Source organism: Phlebotomus papatasi, chromosome 1 (genome assembly GCF_024763615.1).
Source record: "Phlebotomus papatasi isolate M1 chromosome 1, Ppap_2.1, whole genome shotgun sequence".
NCBI lineage: Eukaryota > Metazoa > Arthropoda > Insecta > Diptera > Psychodidae > Phlebotomus > Phlebotomus papatasi.
Genome location: NC_077222.1, coordinates 37,822,070 through 37,835,956, shown reverse-complemented (window position 1 = coordinate 37,835,956; position 13,887 = coordinate 37,822,070). Strand labels below are relative to the sequence as shown.

Here is a 13,887-nt window from a genome sequence, read left to right as displayed (position 1 = left end):
GTCGATGACCCAAAGTCCCGTTGACGCCCTCTCCTCAGTGCATCAACTCTGGGCTTCATTGCGTCTACTGAATTGCTCGCCAACTCACTAGCCATGGCCACTTTCACCGATTCCTCAAATCCCTGATCCAATGATAGTAACTTTATCTGGACATGGGAGTCTTGTAGCCCCATCACGAACTTGTCTGTGAGCGCACTGGAGAGAAAGTCCCCAAATTCGCACGTCTCTGCCAAAATTTGGAGCCCAACCACATAGTCTCTGATCGATTCACCGTTTTCCTGCTCTCTCTTGTAGAACTTGAACCTTTCAGCAATGACGCTCTTTTTTGGCGCGTACTTGGCTTTTAACACCTCCACCAATTGTTCATAAGTTCTACTGTCCACGGTGTGCGGGTGTAGCGTTGACTTAAGAACCTTGTACGCTTCCTGGCCAATAAACCCGACCAAGTACCCATGCTTCAGCCGCTCACTCTCCACTTGGTTTATCAAGAAAATTTTCTCCAGCCGCTCAATGTAAATGACGAAATCATCTCCAGGAACATAGGGCTCAATATGGCCCACAAATCCTGTTGGCCCAATTCTCTCAGTACTTCCCGTACTTGTCATGGAAAAACTCACTTTTTCTCACTGCACACTTTACAAAGAACTTTATTCTCGTCGCCAATAATGACGTATCGAGAAGAGTGAAAGGCAGAGTTTGGGAGGTGACTGACTATAAATTTATTTGACCCGAGGCTTATATTACAAATGTCCTCAACGGGACCCTACCGTTACATGACATTCATCGAATATACTTCAGAGTGCAATATGATTCTATGCGTAGTGAGGTTCCTGAACGTTTTTTTTTCCAAAGCTTTCGGCTCGAACTACAAGCCTTCCTCAGTGGCTGTGCGCTTTCCCAACCCAGCCACTAAGGAAGGCTTGGAGTCCGAGCCGAAAGCTTTGGGAAAAATCGTCTTTTTCTAAGCTACCCCATCCCGCGACGCTCACCGGTTCTCTATTATTTAAATTATTCGTCAGAAAATACTAAAAAAAATTTTTTTCACTCTCGAAAGGAATTATTTGCTTAAGTTATAAGAAGTTTTTCCAGGATTACTTGACATGAAAATAATTGGCTGAATATCTTGAGAGTACCTGCAAAAGAATCATGTCTGAAATTCTTGGTTCTTAGCTAAGATATTTTAAGTTTTACAAATGCTTGATATTTAGATCTTGATCTTGGAATTAGAATTGAGACCTTTGTTAGAACCTTGATTAGAAATTTTAAATAATATCCCAGTTAGGAAGTTTAAGATCCCGAAAGTTGGATATCTAAAGCTGCATTACTATTTTTACGAAGGTCACAAAAGTTTTTACAAAGCAACCCTTGCATACTATTAGAACGCCGTTGATGCCAGAAAAGTTTCAGGTGACCTAAAGGGACTCAATTCTGGTACGCTTGCTTTATAACAGGGACAGTAACTTATCCCATTGAATATTTCATTCAGGAAAATAATACCAATTCTTATGTAAATGAGTGTCAACAAAATCAAGCATTTTTCGAAATCTTTTCGAGGTGTTCGGAGATATTTTACGAAAATCGAAAAATGTATGGGAAAAGCGCGCTACCTTCGAACGACTTAAGCTTCGGGCAACCGCTTTTTTTTGTTCCTCTTGGATTTGACTCATGGCTCTTATCAGGAGATTGGAGGCATTGGATTAGCTATTAAAGTATGATATTATAATGGTTTAATTAAAATTCATTAAAAACTGATTTAAAAAATGAGTTTTTGAGGCTTGAGTCGTTCGAAGGCGCTTTTCCCTATAAAAACTCATTTTTTTCTTAAAATCCACGATTTTCTTGGGAAATCCAATCAAATTCGCATGTTTCTAAAACATATAGTGGTATTCTCAAAAGAAAATTCAATTATATTTGTTTTTCTAACAAATTTAAAGCTTCCATACAAATTAACTGGATATCCTGATTTTCACAATTTCTTGCTTATATATATTATCCTGGTTGAGCTTTGTGGATTACTTTTGGCAAAGCTGGCAATGTGATTTTACTTGGAGCATAAATTTAAATTTGGATTAGAAGGAGAACGTACGTAGAGGATACTTTGAAGGCTCTCAACTGTGTAGTGGATACTGCTTGGTCACAGCTGGGAGCTTTTCACTCCCGAACCATTCTGGTGAGTTGAAAGGTATGCAATTTCATGAAGGGGCCGGGTGGGACAGTAAAATGTGCTAAACACTGCAATTCAAGGGGGGCTTCCTTACACCATTATCACATTGCCTGTATGAGCCAAGCACTACCATGTTTTCTTCCATTAATTGCACAACATGAACTTAATGGAAGCACATTAAATTACTAGCCATACCCCTCTCTCAATCCGCAACGAACCTCAGCTCTTTTTCCGCTCCCGTTCCCCAATCATCCAAGCTTTGTGGAAGTGTAATTTGAAACTTATTGAAAGTTCAAAAATATCAATTTATTGATTAAGTTTCTTTTGATTTTACCCTCCCACCTCCGCATTGAAGATTCCCTGGCAGTCTTTTTGTGCTCCTTTCTGCTTTTAATTGACGTTGCGAACTGAAGAACGGGTGAAATGCGGCCAAGAATAAGGAAAATTACTGACTCTTTTATGAAGACATCGAACCACAGAGATGAAATAAAATATAAACTTCTAGTAGAGGGACTTGATAAATCACAGTTGTGCAAAGAATGACAAGAAAATAATAAAAGGAAAACGTGAGACTTTTCTTTCAATATCAAGTGATTTCTATGCTGTTTGTAAACAGTTCTCTGAAAATTGAATATTAACTATACCTATACAAAATAAATGTGGATTTTTCTGTGAATAAAATATTATTCAAAGGTTATTTATAGTGAGATTTTCAATGAAAATAAAAGTAAAATTGTAATCCGGATAGAAATATAAATATTTTTATATGTCCCCATGAGAAAGGTATGGAAGACGAAGAAAGGATTTGTGGTGTCGTTTGTCTGTTAAGAGCACAATTATAATAGGTTCATGGACTCCGAAGCTTACTGATAACGTTAATAGGCGTATATAGTGCAATATAACAAAACCGTTCAAGACTTCCCTAAATCGTTATATAGGCTCGACGGCATGATATAGCCAGACGGATATAAATACGTGAAATATAAATTTCATCTTACTGAACGAACACTTTGTCGAAAGCGATGTTCTAATAACCTGAATGATACCTTTATACCATGTTTCTGTACCTGGCCTTCGTGATGGTTGGCTTAAGATACAGAAAGGAATTTCTGAGTTCCTAACATTGAAGCCCTTGCTTAACCGATGCTTTACGTAATTGGAATTACTTTACGTGTTAGATTAGTTTTGATGCTGGCAAGGCTTGTTTGATAAGTTACTCCAATTACGTAAAACATCGGTGAAGATCAGATATTGAAACATGGTATAAAGAGTACGGGTAACACCGAAGTTATTGGAATATCGTTTTCGGCGTAAAAGTAAGATCAAATTCATATTAAATAAGATCGATTCATATTTATTTCACGGGTCCATCCTTGATTTTGAGACAACATTCATGGTGATCTTGGACCACGGAAATCTAAGATTTTTTTCTTGTCTCAGAAAACTGTGTACAAAATCGGAGCGATCTCCAAGTGATCGATAAGCCAATACACCAGGAAATGGAATTGATAAATGTCACAATAAAGTCATTGGATAAGGACGTTTTACAAAAAAAAAAAAAAAAAATTATCATGAAAAGAACAAGAACCTAGAAATCAGGGAAAAATGCTTACGAAACAATTTTTTACATTTATTTTATTAATGTATTGTTACGTTACAAATATTAAATACTATTGAAATAAAAGAATATGTCAATCAGAATACAAACACAAAATTTCTAAACTTTTCGTGAAAAGTTATTGAAGAATTAAGTAGGGTAAAGTGGTACAAGTTGGACAGGACTTTTCTTCTTAATAAATTTAGTACTTAATTTTTATTTGTATATTTTTAATGCTTTAGTTTTATAATTTGGTTCCTCGTGCTTAAAAACAAATTTTGTACTGTATTTATCAAGAAAAAAGCCATGTCCAACTTGTACCGGCGAATTGTCCAACTTGTAACACTATGTCCAACTTGTATCACTTTACCCTAAGTAAATTAAAATTAGTTTTTCAGAGCAATTCGAAAATCAACAGCATAAATAAATTATCTAAAATCGTGAAGTTTTCGTTTAATAATGTGATAGCCACTAAGTTATCGATGAATCATATTGACCCTTTAACATCACAATAATTTCTTTCTTCATCAAATATTCATTTTGTTACTTTTTAATTATTAAATGTTATTTTTATTTACGAAATTTAATAAAAACCAAAAAATATATATATAATTAAAAGAATTATCAAAAATAATTATTAAAAGTGTTCATCGTCCATGCAGCAAAAACATTTAATTTAAACGTATTTTACACTGAGAAAAAAAGAGGGTGCGATTAACTTTTTTTCGTCATACTTTAACACTTTTCGGGTGTAAAAATATATTAATATTTTTTAATGTTAGTTTTACACCTTTTGAGGGTAAAATCAACATGAAAAAAGTAACTTTAACCCACAATACACCTAAAAAGGGTAATATTTACACCGATTTTGGATAAATACTGAAGGATAAAATTAACATTTCCGGAATGTTATTTTGACTTTTTCGGATTTCTCTCACTTCAGTGTATAACTCTTCTATATACAAATTTACTATTCGATAATCTGCTAGAATTGTATTTTTCTTTTTTGTTACATGCCCTTACTCTTACTAAGGTCTTAGCCCTTCGCAAATTGAATAATAAATCATCACTCGATAAAATTCATTGGCCTATTAGTAATAATAAACACAAGAGAGAGAGCGACTTTATATATTTTAGCTTTTATATTTAGATTCATAAAATATTAATCTGGACAAAATTCTCTAAAAAATTATCAGGATTATTTGAATTGGATGAGCTTTTCAATTTAGCCAATTAGTTTTTTACTAAAATGACACAATGCAATACATATTTCAACTTTATGTTCATGCTGTACTGTATCACGTTGAACATTTCGTTAATTATTCAATTATAATTCGACAAGTCATGTAAATTATTTTGAATCTGGAAGAAAGTTCTTTCACCATTTACATGTTGAAATTTGATTTGGAAAGTATCTCAACTTTGTGGAAAATTTTCTGTGTCAGATTTCTGATCATTTCCCATAATTTCCACTAACTTCCTTGCACAATCGTGCAACTTTTAATTGGACTTTTGTAATTAATGAGTGACGTGCTGGCAACTTGTGATTGATCGTCTTTTAGCGAAGTTGAATATTTTCCCGCGGATTCTAATGTTGAGCCAGAGTGATACTTTATCAATTAACTGTACAACTTCTGCTTGCAGACTATCGTCAATAATTTATCCTTTAAACTGATTTTTTTTAAAACATTTTTTACGTTTTTTAAGTCACTTTAGTCTCCGTTAAACGACACTCGAGAATAAGCTTCACGGCCAAATGCCGACCAAAGGAATAAAGGGCAAAATCAAAAAATCACTCAATTGCAAGAAAAAAGTTCTCTGGAGCCCTTTGTTGGTTGCCAGTGTCATATTGTGAGCCAAAGTGTGTCATTTTACAAATCTTTGGGTCAAATGCAGGACGAATTGTGTGAAGGAGAGGGGATTCTGTGAAAGAGGTCTGTTGAATGCAGGAGCTAAGATTAGATTTTTGGAAGTTCGGAAGATGTGTCTGTAGGAAGTATGGGATTTAGTCGGAGGTGTTTGCCTGCAGGGTTGAGGAGAGAGAGAGAGTGAGAGAGGCGAACGGAGAGAGGCGAACGAAGAGAGGCGAACGGAGAGAGGCGAACGGAGAGAGGCGAACGGAGAGAGGCGAACGGAGAGAGGCGATCGTGACGGCTGTCAGTATGAAAAGTGTATTGGTAGAAATAAGACGCGAATTTCTGTCCAGTTATTGAATAAAATTGATTTGTTGGAAAGTATTAAAGACGTTTAATTTTGTTGTTCAACATAAGGTCCTTCGAGACCCAACATAAAAATGTTTAAGTCCACTCCAAAAACGCAGAAAAAACGCAAGAATGCTGAGCGTCTCCGGTCAATTGAAGAAGCCAAAAAACGCAAAATGGCGGAATTAGAGCAGCTCGAAAAGCTTAAGGAAAAGCTTGAGGCGTCAGATGATGATATTGAGGGTGAAGCAAGTGAATTTAACGAGGAATACGAGATTTCAGAGAAAGGAGACGATTCTACAACCAACGAAGAAAATGAGCTATCGATGCATATTGCAAATATGTCCACAATTATCGCCAATCAAGAAAAGCAAGTCAGCAAGTTCATCGCACGTCAAGCCGTAGCCAAAGAATTGCCAGATTTCAACGGCGACCCTGAAGAATGGCCATTATTTTATGCCATGTTTCAACAAAGTTCTAAGGATGGCGATTTCACAGCCACTGAAAACACCATGAGATTGGCCAAAGCACTGAAAGGAGATGCACGGGATAGAGTAAAAACCCTCATTGCTACAGCAGCAGCACCAGAAGACATCATAAACGTGTTGCAGTCGCATTTTGGACATCCAAGACAAGTGATAAATCGAATGATGGCTCGCATAGCTTCAACACCAGACCCAAAAGATGGTGATCCAGAGAGTATTGTCAAATTTGCAACCATCGTAGAAAACTTGTCGTTTGGATTGAAATGGCTGGACAAAGGACGTTATATGGACTCTCCATGGGTGACAAATGATATTGAGAGAAAACTATCTCCAACCATGAGGATGCTTTGGGCAATGAGGGCCAAAGAAATTCCAAATTACTCTGTGACGGATCTTGCAACTTGGCTGAACGACCAATCGAAAATTTCTTTGAATATTTTGCCAGTGACGTCACTCTCAACTCAATCATCAACTGGAAACAAGCAGAAGACAAAGGAACATACACGAACACCAAAAATACGCAGTGCAGCGGTTATGACGACCCAAATTGCAACAAAGAGCTACAAATGTGCAGTGTGTGAGGAAGGTCATTATACGAATGAGTGTCCAAAATTGAAGGAATCCACGGTAAAGGAGCGTTACAAACTTGCAAAGGGTCTCTGTTGGGGATGCTTGGGCCGAAACCATCGCTTAAATACCTGTGTTCGCCGCCGCACTTGTGGATTAGATGGATGTAAGCGAATGCATCATCGCCTGCTGCATGGAACAGAGAAGTCCGTTAAATTTGAAGACGAGAAAAAAGAAGACAACGATAAAACAGGTAAAAAATAAGATATAAGACTATGATCATTCAAGACAGAACGTAAAACTAAGATTGATAACCTTTGTTGTGAATTAAAAATTAAGATTAACCTTTAAACAAAATAATGAAGTAAAATTAAAATTAAATTGGTTGAATTTTGTACTCAGTAAATTACATATTGGAATTTAATTCTTTGAAATTTTTATTGGATTTATCTTGAAAGTTTAAAATTTTGATTGAATTAAAATTATTACTAGTGATCTTTGGCAATGACTCATTGACATGTAAAAAAAAAAAAGAAACTATGTAAAGAAACAATAAAACTGAAATAAAAAAAAAATGTTTCACAGATACTAACACTAAGGTTTCAAACAATCTGAAAAATATGGAGATCCCTGTGGATGTGACCGATCCATCAGGACGAAAACTACTCACAATGGAAGGGTTATTTTCAAAAATTTCCGGTGAGTCTTGGAAAACTATCTCCATGGGAGAATTTCAAGTAATTGTGTGTTTATCATAGGTGAGGCTGAAGAGTCTTGCAGTTCAAAGGGTACGCTTACGGGGGGAGATGATGGTGTCCTTTTCGGTAAGCGTAAAATAAAAAAAAAAAGTGAAAAATTGAACACACAATTTTTGAAATTGTAAAACTGGTCTTATTTAAACAGGTATACCGATTACTAATACAAGCCAAGGTACGACGACTGAGATCGTCAGTTCTGATGAAAAAACAAGTGGTGAGTAATCGGTTATACGGGTGATTCGAAATCTAAAGTGTTAGTAGATAAGGTTTTAAAACGTATTTTAATGTATTAGGTGTGTCCTTGTTCGGAGCATCTAATTCTGGAAAAAGAATGTTTAATGAAAAGAATGAAAATACTCAAACGTCATCTGAGTCATGTGCCAAAGACCAAAATCATATTCAGGAAATTTCTTTGGTAGAATTTCAGTCCAAAGGAAGGCACACAGCATTTGCCGGTGCGTCTCAGTGTCAAGCAACAGTAATGCTCAGGGTGTTACCAGTAGAGATTGCTGCTCCTGATAAGAGTAACATTGTTAGAATTCTGGCTTTACTGGATTCTGCTTCATCAGTTAGTCTAATTGATGGTACTTTAATTCGTCGATTGGGCGTATTTGGTACTCAGGCCTCCATGGAACTGATGTGGTTGGATGGTTCAAGTAAAGAAATTCACAGCACCACGGAGGTAACACTTGCAATAAGAGGAGTATTTCCGGGTGCTAAATGGTATGAGTTGCGAAATATACGAACCATGTCCGATTTGATCTTGCCAGAGGTGCGTGTGGATAAAGAGAAATTGATTAATCAATTTCCCTATCTTAAAACAATAGAATTTTCTGGATTTTCTAACCAAGCACCTCAAATTCTTCTTGGTGAGGATAATGCTTTCCTTATCGCCACTCATGATCTCATACATGGTCCTCTAAAGGATCCTGTAGCTTCAAAAACTGCTTTGGGATGGGTAATTAGTGGCTCAGATGGGGGGAGACGACGTCACCCCGAATACACTCATATGTCGAGAAACTCGAATAAGAGTGAAATTCACGAGCTCACTGAAATTATCAAGACATCCTTTAGTACAGAAGATTTCGGTGTCAAGGTCTATATCGAGAAACCCAGAAGTCAGGAGGACAAATATGCATTATCAATTATGGAATCAACGACAAAACGTGTTGGGCAAAGATTTGAAACAGGTCTTCTTTGGAAGGACACAGATGCACCACTACCCCAGTCTAGAGCAACTGCGTGGCGTCGTCTTAGACAAATTGAAATGCGCATGGACCGAGATGAAGCGTTTAAAACGGATTACACAAAAAAGTTTGAACATTATATAGACAGTGGCTATCTTGAGCCAGTAGAGTCACCATCAGAACAATCAAGAAAGGTTTGGTATTTGCCACATTTCGGCGTGACAAATCCTAACAAACCCGGGAAACTTCGACTGGTGTATGATGCGGCAGCGAAGGCACATGGGATATCTCTCAATGATTGCCTATTGAAGGGTCCCGATTTGATGAATAACCTGCCTGGAATTCTGTTGCAATTTCGTAAAGGACAGTACGCTTTCGCAGGTGATATTCAAGAGATGTTTCATCAAATAGTGATTCGAGAACAAGATCGTGATGCGCAACGTGTTCTCTGGCGGGCAGACAAAAGAGATGTTTTTCCACAAGAGTATCGCATGCGAGTCATGACATTTGGAGTAGCATGTAGCCCCGCATTAGCCGCCTATGTTAAGGACAAAAATGCTAAGGAGTTCATCAATCGGTATCCTACAGCTGTAGATGAAATTATACGAAAGCATTTTGTAGATGACTATTTGGGATGCACAGATGATGAAGAATCCGCCATTCAACTGATAAATGAAGTCATCAATATACATAAGCAAGGAGGATTCAACATCAGAAACTTTATTAGCAATTCCCAAAAGATCTTGAGTGGTCTTCCAAAAGAATCATGCCGTGATATTCATGACAAAGATTTAGACATTGAGAGTAGTTTTGAGAAAATCCTCGGTGTGTGGTGGAATACAGAAACTGATTGCTTTACATTCAAAGTAAAGATAAATTGCATCCAGCAAGAAGTAATTGAAGGAACAGACTTGCCCACGAAGCGAGAAGCACTTCGTATCTTAATGTCAATTTTCGACCCCTTGGGTATGTTTGCTCACTTTATCATTTGCGGAAAAATTCTTCTACAAAAAATCTGGAAACGCGGTATAGAATGGGACGATGAGTTGCCATCTGATCTTGGAGATGAATGGAGGAACTGGTTAAAGCAACTTTCCTTTTTACCTCGTGTCTCAATTCCGAGATGCTATTCGGATTTACGTTTCCGAACAGCTTCAGTAGAACTACATGTTTTTGCAGATGCAAGCAGTGAGGCCTTTGCTTCTGTTGCATACTTAAGATTTGTGAAAAACGGACACATTCATGTGAGCTTTGTAATGGCTCGTACCCGTGTCGAACCTATAAAAGGATTGACCATTCCCAAATTGGAATTGCAAGCCGCTTTGATGGCTAGTCGTCTTTCCAAAACAATAGAACAATACATTGATATTACTGTTCATCGGAAGGTATTTTGGTCTGACTCTATGGTAGTGCTGGGTCAGATTCGAGGAGATCCTCTGCGTCGCAATGCCTTCGTCGCGAACCGAGTAGGCGAGATAAATGAACTCACAAATCCTGAAACATGGAGATACGTTCCCAGTCAGTTAAATGTAGCAGATCAAGCCACAAGAGGGAACGGCATGGTGGAATTTAGTGCAACATCAACTTGGTATCAAGGCCCGATATTCTTGTGGAAAGATGAGAACCTTTGGCCGGCTGCACCCGGTACTCGGGACACGAAAATAGATGAAAACGAAGATGAGTTGGATTTTGAAACGATAAACGTTGTGACCTTAGATCAGCCGACAGCATCAGATGACGACAGGTTGCACGAATCAGTATTGGATCCGGAAAATTATATGCGTTGGGATCATATGCTAAAAGTCGCCGGTTATGTGTACAAATTCATTGATGCCTGTCGTCAGCGCCGCAGAACTAATAACTTAATAGAACCAAACGGAAAAATATTTCTGACTGCCAGTGACTACAAGGGTGGCGAGAGATGCATAATTCGACAGACACAACAAGAATGTTTTCATGCAGAATTTGAGTGTTTGGCACAATCACGTACATTGGAGAACCACGAAAATAATAGACACGTAAACGCTAAGCTTTCAAAGAAAAGCACCATCTATAAATTGAATCCAGGTTTGGATGAGAACGGAATAATTCGTGCTTACGGTAGGATTCAGATGATGCCACGAGCTAGCGAAGACTTCAAAAATCCTATCCTGCTTCATGCAGGAAATCGGGCAGTACAGTTAATGTTGACCCATTATCATCAAGAACTTGGTCACTGGGGAACTCCTTTGGTGATGGCAGAGTTACGACAACGCTTTGAAATTATTACCGGAAGGAAGGCATTAAAACAAATTCAAATGGATTGTATCACATGCCAGAAAGCACGATCACAACCGAATGTACCAATTATGGGCCAAATTCCTGAGGAACGTCTGTCTGCACATGTACATCCATTTACTCATACTGGATGTGACTTCTTTGGACCCCTTTATGTCAAAACAGGGAGAAGTGAGGTGAAACGATATGGAGCAATATTTACCTGTTTGACGACCCGCGCCATTCACTTAGAATTATGTGAAAATTTAACTACGGATTCCTGTATACTAGCTATCCGTCGCTTCATGGCAAGAAGAGGGGAACCCGAAACAATATTATCCGACAATGGAACGAATTTCAAAGGAGCTGAAAGGGAAATTCGTCAGTCTCTGGCCGAAATCAAACATGATGTCATCACGTCGACTCTTGCGAAACGTCAAGTGACTTGGAAGTTTAACCCTCCTCATGCACCCCATATGGGTGGGACGTGGGAAAGACTGGTAGCTCCTGTGAAAAAGGCAATCTCGCTAGCGATCGGGAGCTCCAAACACCCTCCAAGTCAAGAAGTGTTGCAGACTGTGTTAGCAGAAGCTGAACATCTAGTGAATTCACGTCCGTTAGCTGAAGTCAGCGATGCAAATGAAGTCCTTACTCCCAATCATTTTCTGATCCACCGTCAGTCTGGACTACAAGCACCTGGAACCTTCACCGATCAAGACCTTGTACTTCGAAAGGAATGGCGTAAATCACAACGTCTCACTGACATCTTCTGGAAGAAGTGGCTGCAGTTCTACACCCCAACACTGACACATCGACCCAAGTGGCACAGCAACAACCCAAATGTCAAAGTTGGAGACCGTGTTATGATCGTGGATCCTAATCTGGAGCGTAATACGTGGCCTGTTGGACGAGTAGTCGAGTTGTACCCCGGGAAAGATGGAAAAGTTCGAGTGGTTCTGGTCCGAACTGAAGATGAGCATAAAGTGTTTAAGCGACCAGTAGCGAAGTTAATCATCCTCAGAACTCCCAAATTGCTCAACGATGAATTGAAGCCGAAAGATCGGCCCAATTCGGGGGGAGATCATGTTGAATGCAGGAGCTAAGATTAGATTTTTGGAAGTTCGGAAGATGTGTCTGTAGGAAGTATGGGATTTAGTCGGAGGTGTTTGCCTGCAGGGTTGAGGAGAGAGAGAGAGTGAGAGAGGCGAACGGAGAGAGGCGAACGAAGAGAGGCGAACGGAGAGAGGCGAACGGAGAGAGGCGAACGGAGAGAGGCGAACGGAGAGAGGCGATCGTGACGGCTGTCAGTATGAAAAGTGTATTGGTAGAAATAAGACGCGAATTTCTGTCCAGTTATTGAATAAAATTGATTTGTTGGAAAGTATTAAAGACGTTTAATTTTGTTGTTCAACAAGGTCGGAAATTCACTGTGGATGGATTGAGTGACACAAATTGATTGTATGTCATCCGCTTCTGTTGGACAAGTGCCATTGATGCTCCAGACACCATCAAGTCCCCCAGCCCCTCAGTCGCCCTGATCCATGAAAATACTGGGAAATGGATGAAGCTGTCTGCTGTACATTATATAAATTACTTATAGCTTTGTTCACCATTTTCCATTCAAAGCCATCAAATTTTACCCGCGAACATGCATCTATCTTTTTTTTCGGTGGATAGAATAGAAAAGCCAAGAGAAAAGCATTTCCAGAAAAACCACAATCTCAGCACGATATGAACGATATTTATTATCTTTTATCTACAAAATGTCTTCTGTTGATTTCAACACATTTTTCTTTTTACTGCTTGAACTCAAAGAAAGAGCAATTATATAATCAGCTTTTTTCCACCTTTTCACAGACCTGGAAAAAGTATTGAAAAAAAAAGAATATGTCAATCAGAATGCAAACTGCAAACACAAAGTTTCTAAACTTTTCGTGAAAAGTTATTGAAGAATTAAGTAAGTAAATAAAAATTAGTTTTTCAGAACAATTCGGAAATCAATACAGCTTAAATAAATTTGAGTTGATTTTTTTCCGGACTCTGATAGAATCACCGAATCCAATGGAGTCAACAGGCCTGGAAATAATTAGTTGACTCTATCGAGGACCCACTGTATTATCTTTGTTTTACGAAGGGTTATGAACATATTTTGAATTTTCCTAAAAGACCAGTGAAGCTACTTTTGGAAAATAGAATCTCTAAAAAAATGTATTGTCGTTTGCAATTATTCACGCTGTGCTGGAAAGTCTGTAGGAATCTAAAAGTACGAGTGGAACAACTAATTCAGCACTTCAGATGTATCTTCACATTTTATTAAGCTCGATCCTCTCCCAGGTTTTAAAATTCTTTAAAATTGAAACGTTTTGAACTCTTGGGAAAGGTTTTTAGTGATTGCTAATTAACTTTTGCAACAAGCTTGGTTATTTTTTGAAGGACCTTTTTCGTTATTTCGTTATAGAGAAATTTCTCCAAAATTATTTTCCAACATTTGAATAATCTCTTCAATTGTTATAGAAAAATTTTCTTCCACTACGATACTCACAATATAGCCATCAATATCAGAGACCATTTAAAATAGAATTGATATTTCGAAGAATAAATCCCTATTTCGAAATTTTCAAAGCCACTTTTAATCATCTTTAGAGCAAGGAAAGACTTGCTTGATGGTCTTT

General features: G+C 38.0%; 2 protein-coding genes across 2 annotated transcripts; both read left to right on the top strand.

Annotated features, from left to right (window-relative positions):
* The first annotated feature begins 5,702 nt into the window (after positions 1-5,702).
* Positions 5,703-7,884, top strand: LOC129799038 (uncharacterized). Its single transcript, XM_055842636.1, has 2 exons — positions 5,703-7,713; positions 7,773-7,884. Exon 1 carries the CDS (start codon positions 6,055-6,057, stop codon positions 7,276-7,278), a length of 1,224 nt encoding a protein of 407 aa, XP_055698611.1. The 5' UTR covers positions 5,703-6,054; the 3' UTR covers positions 7,279-7,713; positions 7,773-7,884.
* A 219-nt stretch (positions 7,885-8,103) lies between these two features.
* LOC129809521 (uncharacterized) lies at positions 8,104-12,318 on the top strand. Its single transcript, XM_055859478.1, has one exon. It carries the CDS (start codon positions 8,104-8,106, stop codon positions 12,316-12,318), a length of 4,215 nt encoding a protein of 1,404 aa, XP_055715453.1.
* Positions 12,319-13,887: the final 1,569 nt, after the last annotated feature.

Coding starts and splice junctions, on each gene's coding strand:
- LOC129799038 (XM_055842636.1), top strand. CDS start 6,055: ATGTTTAAGTCCACTCCAAAAACGCAGAAAAAACGCAAGAATGCTGAG.
- LOC129809521 (XM_055859478.1), top strand. CDS start 8,104: ATGTTTAATGAAAAGAATGAAAATACTCAAACGTCATCTGAGTCATGT.